This window comes from Coffea arabica, chromosome 3e, assembly GCF_036785885.1.
Source record: "Coffea arabica cultivar ET-39 chromosome 3e, Coffea Arabica ET-39 HiFi, whole genome shotgun sequence".
Taxonomy (NCBI): Eukaryota; Viridiplantae; Streptophyta; class Magnoliopsida; order Gentianales; family Rubiaceae; genus Coffea; species Coffea arabica.
Window position 1 is genome coordinate 19,960,249 of NC_092315.1, and position 6,384 is coordinate 19,966,632.

At 37.4% G+C, this 6,384-nt stretch overlaps 1 protein-coding gene and 1 pseudogene across 1 annotated transcript; both read right to left on the reverse strand.

Moving 5' to 3' along the window:
- Positions 1-3,815: 3,815 nt before the first annotated feature.
- Positions 3,816-4,520, reverse strand: LOC140038691 (nucleoside diphosphate kinase 3-like; annotated as a pseudogene).
- Positions 4,521-5,373: 853 nt separating this feature from the next.
- Positions 5,374-5,853, reverse strand: LOC140038439 (expansin-A13-like). The gene has a single exon (XM_072083795.1). The coding sequence runs from the start codon at positions 5,851-5,853 to the stop codon at positions 5,374-5,376; it is 480 nt and encodes a 159-aa protein (XP_071939896.1).
- Positions 5,854-6,384: the final 531 nt, after the last annotated feature.

Genomic DNA, 6,384 nt, shown 5'->3' on the forward strand with positions numbered 1-6,384 from the left:
TCTCCCTTGACATGTAAAACACATAGTGTCATGATTACGGGACTGAGATGGATCATTCGCGGGTATTGAAGCTCCCTTCGATTCACTTCTTGGCATTTCTTGCTTTGGCCTTTGAGTGAGGAACTGGTTGTCCCCATCTCCTCCTTTATTGGCTGATTTCATGTGATTGGAGGTGAATAAGTAGGATGGAATCGTGTTTGACCCCTCCTCTTGAGCCTCCGCTCAATTTTGATTGCCTTCTCGACCATCTCGGCTATCTCTATATAGTGTTGCAATTCTAATTGGTCAGCAATCTCTGGCCTCAAACCATTTAGAAAATGAGCCATGGTTGCCTCTCTATCTTCCACAATGTCGCCTCTTAGTAAGGAGATTTCCATGTCCTTGTAGTAATCTTCGACACTTCGGCTGCCCTGCATCATGGTTTGGAGCTTATGGTACAAGTCTCTTTGGTACTTACTTGGAACAAAATGCCTGCTCATGATACGCTTCAATGCAGCCCACGTATTGATAGCCAGTTCTCCACATCTTCGCCGACTTGTCATCTTTTGGTCCCACCAAACTATGGTGTAGTCAGTGAACTCTACCACAACCAATTTCACTTTTTGTTCCTCAGAGTAGTCATTGCAATCAAAGACCAATTCAATTCTCCTTTCCCACTCAAGGTAAGCATCTGGATCGGATCTCCCTTTTCAAGGAAAAATTTTCATTTTAATGCCTTTTATAGTGTCCCCAACTAGTCTTGTATCCTTCGCAGTCTCTTAAGGTGCTCTTCCTCATCATTAGAGCTATCAGATTCTTCTACTCGACTTTTGCCGTGGAACGATTTGGAATTGCTAGGTGAACTTCATGTTTTGTAAAGTTCTTCATGAATTGGCTCCAAAGCTTGGTCTAGCATCTTCGTAAATTTAGCTTCTAGCATTTCAGTGAAAATCTTAATATCAAATGGTTGAAGATTTTCTTCACCACCATTAGACATTGTTATATGAAACCTACAAAAATTGGTTAGTAATAAAAGAAATAACCTCACACTCTCCCTTATGTGTTTCACTCACACTCGTGTATCACTCAAGTGTATGTAACACTCTCATATTCTCATCAATTAGTTCTCAAGGCACTTGATTGCTTCACTTGAAGAAATTAGAAATTGCTCAAGTGTTCCAACCGACTTGTAGTCAAGAATCACTCAAGGAGTGGTTAATGATAATTCGGTTCACTTGGACTGAGTGTTGAGCTCAAAAAGGACTAGATTTAATTCAAAGGACTCGTGACTGCTTGCTAGAATTTGGACAAAGATGGATGAACCTGAGCGGATTAATTTGGACAAGGAAAGACGAAACCTAGATCACTAGGAAAACTCAAGGAATCTGAAACTGTTTTGAAATTAATGTGGCTGGCTGTTTTGGAATGAAATCTCCTACCCTTTCCTACTCAAATCAGGTTTTTAACTTCCTCTTAGTCAAATCCAAGAGGTACTAGGAAAAGGCTTTCAAATTGGAAAGAAATTTCCTTTGATAAACCACAAGTGACTAACGAAATTGTTTTGGAAATCCAACTAGGGTTTGGTGTTTCATTTCTTGATTCATTTTTTTTGAATTTGAATCAAGAAGAAATCAAGAATCGAATTTCCAAGCCAAAGTTGTCCATATTTTTGTTTATTTCTGCAACCAACACTAGACCTTCAAGAATGTAAGAATTCAAGTTTGGTTGAATAATAACTCAAAATTCCTCAAGGTCTTTCAAGAACCCTTCGAAAAAAATTCAAGAAATTCCCAAAAACTTCAAGAACCTGTGTCGCAGCTTAATAAAATCAAGAAACACTTCAAGAACGGGTCCAAAAATCAATCAAGTGTTCCAAGAAATTCAAACAGCCACGGATTGACACTTGAACTGCCATGAAGTGACACTTGAACTGCCACGAATTCATGAGTAAGCAGGTTTTTTTTGCTGGAATAATATCACAACTAAATGACACAAATTAACACATAAACTGAATGGAAAAACACGATGAATTCAACAACCAGGAAACTCGGGCAATTTCAACAAGAAAAACCCTAATAAAACGCAAACCCTAAACCCGATGGACAAGAAACCCTAAATGACAATCACGATTCTGGTTTTTTTTTTTTTACAACACAAGAGCCAAATGTAGTAAACCCTAGAATTGCAAGACTCACATGGATGACTCAAGAACAAGACACGGCTAACTTGAACAAACAATTAACAAACAACAACAAATGATCAACAAGAGACAAAAGGGATATACATGATACCGTCAACTAACTCTGATACCAAGCTGATAACGAACCCACCAAGATGGCTAGAACTTTTATCCCACAAAGCCCCGAATTTAGACTCATATATCAAAGTTGAAGTGATGGAAAACTTTGACCCTTCTAACCCATGGAGTTATGAACATTGATATGATCGTAACCCATAACTCAATAGAATAGCGAAGCAAAGTGTTGAGTAAAGCAACGCCACAACCAAGGGTGTTTCTTGGTTGATCAATCGATTGAATACTCTCAAGACAGTCTCTCAAATATTCAAGCAAGCTCTCAAGGAAGCCAAGAGAACAAATTCTCACAATTTATTGCTGGAAAATTCTGAATTATGACACAAAGTGCATGAGACAGCTTATTTTAACATTTGTCGAACCCTAGTTCCTACTCCAACAAGGAAACAATGAAAACAAGTGAAATTCCTACCCAAACTAGGACACATTACCTCGGGCAAGACACTTAACAGAGCTGGCCGTTATTCTCTACTAATAAACAACTCGAACTATTAATGAAATGTTGGAAATAATAACTAAACAATGAAGACTAATCCATGGATCAAGCTTGTACTCGAACTACTCCTCTTGAACTCGAATGTTGTGACCAACCTTGAAGTCATTCTCTTCCACTTCCGAAACTTGAAATAGGGTATAAATGGTCTTGTCTTGATGTTCAAGTCCTTCAATCATCATAGGTTGACCTACTTGATCTTTCACCGCATGAACCAAGACTTGTAGAGACTCCCTTAACTTCTTAGCTCGTGATCTTGTTATTAGTCCGACTGGAACCTTCATGTGTGTATCACCCTCACCATGTCCAGTCATGATCACCATCTCATCACTTTCTCACATGTTTTGATTTTTTATATGATCGATATATGCATAAAAGTAATATTTTAAATTCAAATTTTGCATAGTTGTTATTCATCCAAAACTGACAGTGTATACAAGATATATATATATATATATCCCATTCTTGTTTCTTAGATTACTTAATTATTTTTTACCAAAAATCGATTCATGTCCTCTATTTGGATTTTTCATAATGTCATGTATTGGTTGATCTATTTAGTTCCCTAATTTTGACATTGTTCCAAACATGTCATATGATAATCATTCTCTTAACAAATACAATTTGCTAATCATATATACCAAAAATAATGTTTGGATTTGGTATAGGATTATAGATTGGTTAGTTTTATTTCGTTGCTAATTTTACTTAGTTCCAAACATGCTTACAATATGTAACCCTCCAATAATGTAATTAAATAAATGTAACAAAAATAACTATACATATCTAAAAGAAAAAATAATTTTTTTATTAGAGAAACTGTCAAGGTAAAATTGCATTGACTTGAGTCACTCACAAATTAATTTGGGGAAACAAATTATTGCAGTGATTTTCACTATGAGTTTGCTTTGAAATAGTGTTGTTCCTTAGACAAAAACATTCACATTATTTTGATAATTTTGTGTTCATCCACTCTTTGATGTGGGCTGAAGTTGCAGAAGAAATTGTAAATTGGAAAAAAAAAAAGTCTCAATTGACTCCATAGACCCATTTTTCTGCATTGCTTGTGTAGCTAACCAACTCTTCGGGCTTGAACCATAGGCTGATTTCATCCCTTACAGTCTTAGGGCCATCACTTCCATGAATAATATTCCTTCCAACCACAACAGCAAAGTCACCTCTGATGGTTCCAGGTTCTGATTTCTGTGGATTTGTAGCTCCAATAAGTTTCCAGTCGGATTTTATTACTTCTTCACCTTCCCAAACCATGGCAATGACAGGACCAGAGCTTAGGAAGCCACAGAGGCCATTAAAGAATGGTCTTTTCCTTGAGATCATGATAATGCTTTTGTGCAAATTCCTTTGAAGGAACCACAATTTTCATTGCCATGAGCTTAAAACCTTTGCATTCAAGCGGGATATAATTTTTGCAATCAATCCTCTCTGCACCCCATCAGTCTTGATGGTAACAAAAGTGCGTTCCAACTCTGCAGCATGTGCTTCTTGCTCTGTGAGCATGTAAGCTGCTGCAGGAAGGGCAAGGAGCCCTGAAATCGAACTTCTAGAAGCATTTCCTGGATCCACCTTGTCAGGCACGGCAAGAGTAGTTGCCCTTGCTCTCAATGAAACTACTGTTGTTCGCCCTTCGGAAAAGGCACGAGAGCTTTGCCTGCTGGAAGTAGAAAGAAGAGTCCTTGCAGCTCGTGTAGCATATCTGCAAATTTAAAATCTCATTTTCTTTCTTTTCCTTTTCTCAATTTATCTAATCAAAATTTATGAAAAAACCGGTTCGGGGTTTGAGGTGAAAAGGTCAGAAAGAGAGACCAACAATAATCGCAATGGATCTTCTGTCTCGCATCCTGTGCCACTTTCTATCCCACTTTTTATTATATTGCTATTTCTCTTATATAAACATCATGTTTTAGTTCTTTTTTATTTCCTTAATATCCAATAACTATTAACTTAGTAATACACAAAATTTAACAAACTCAAAAAATCAAAATGCATAAAAAATGAGATTTTTCATGAATTTTCTGCTGTATTTTTTAATTTTCTATTATATATTATTTTTTGGAACTTGTTGTATTTATTTTTTATTCAACTAATAGTTATTGAATGTTAAGAAAACAAAAAAGAAGTAAAACATGATGTTTATGTAAGAGAAATAGCAATATAATAAAGAGCAAATTATCCGATTGGCCACTAAACTTTTGCAATCGTCGAGTTTTGGTCACTCAACTATTAAAAGTCTGGTTTTGGCCACTCAAATATATAAAAGCGAGACGCGAGGCCATTCTGTTAGATTTAGCCGTTAACTTCATCGATGCGTCTGTTTGCACGATTTCCAATACAAAAAGCAGGGTCAATTTAGGAAGTTGAAAATAGACCTTCTTCTTCTTGTTGTAAAAAGCTAATAAAGATTACTTTACCAACTATTTATAAAATTAAAAAAAAAATTGTTTACAGAATAGGCCTGAAAAAATAGATGCAGCTACAAATATACCATTACACGAGTAACTCTAGCTCAGAGAAAAAAAAAACAACAGGAAAGAAAAGGAGAATTCAGCTAAAGAATAAGCACACAAACTCAATACTTGCGATGTTGAATGGGTATATTGGAAGCTTTCCAAATGGCAATTTTCTCAAAAGCTTCAATGGGAAGTACAAAATGTGCATTAGGGAAATTACAATGTCCTCCACCATCAGCTTCAAACCCATAATTCGGAGCACAAAAGTTAGTCGCAGTAACAATAATGGAAGTCCCAAGAATACACCATCTCATGTCCTGAACACGCCTAACTTGAAAGCAAGCTCCACAGATCTGACCCTTTTCAAACAGGACTTTACTGAGTGCAGCTGTGGCTTTCCCGTATCCCATTTTCTCCAGGTCCCCATAACCACAAGCCCCACCAACCGGGTCTCCCGGTTCCGCGACGGCGTAGTAGGTGGCTCTGGCGGATCTCCACTCTGTGTAGGAGGAGGGGGTGGAGGAAGAAGGGAAGTAGTGGTAGTGGGAGCGGACTAGCTGGGGTAGTGGGAGCGGACTAGCTGGGAGAGTAGCATTCATGCTACTCTCAGGTCCTAAATTGTCCCTGCCTTTTGTATTGGAAATCGCACGGACAGACACATCGATGAAGTTAACGGCTAAATCTAACAGAATGGCATCGCGTCTCGCTTTTATGCACTTTAGTGGCCAAAACCAGACTTTTAATAGTTGAGTGACCAAAACTCGACGATTGCAAATGTTTAATGGCCAACCGGATAATTTGCTCTATAATAAAAGTGGGATAGAGAAGTTGACTAAATAACAATCTTTGACCAACATAAACTAATTATCCAAGTTCATATTCCCCATAGAAATAATAATCATTACCATACTAAGCGAGAGTTCGGTTGCTACAGTGAAAATGGACCAGTTATCCGGTAATTTTCAACTTTGAGCGCATTTGGTATTGTTAGTTGGACAAGAAACTTTTTGGAGCAGTTGGTGTGCGTTTACTTTCCTTCTTCAGGTGTGTGCTTCCTTTTGCAAGTAAAATTCATAGATATCAGGCTGGCTTGTGGTCAACTGTCCGATTGTGCGAAATATATTACATTC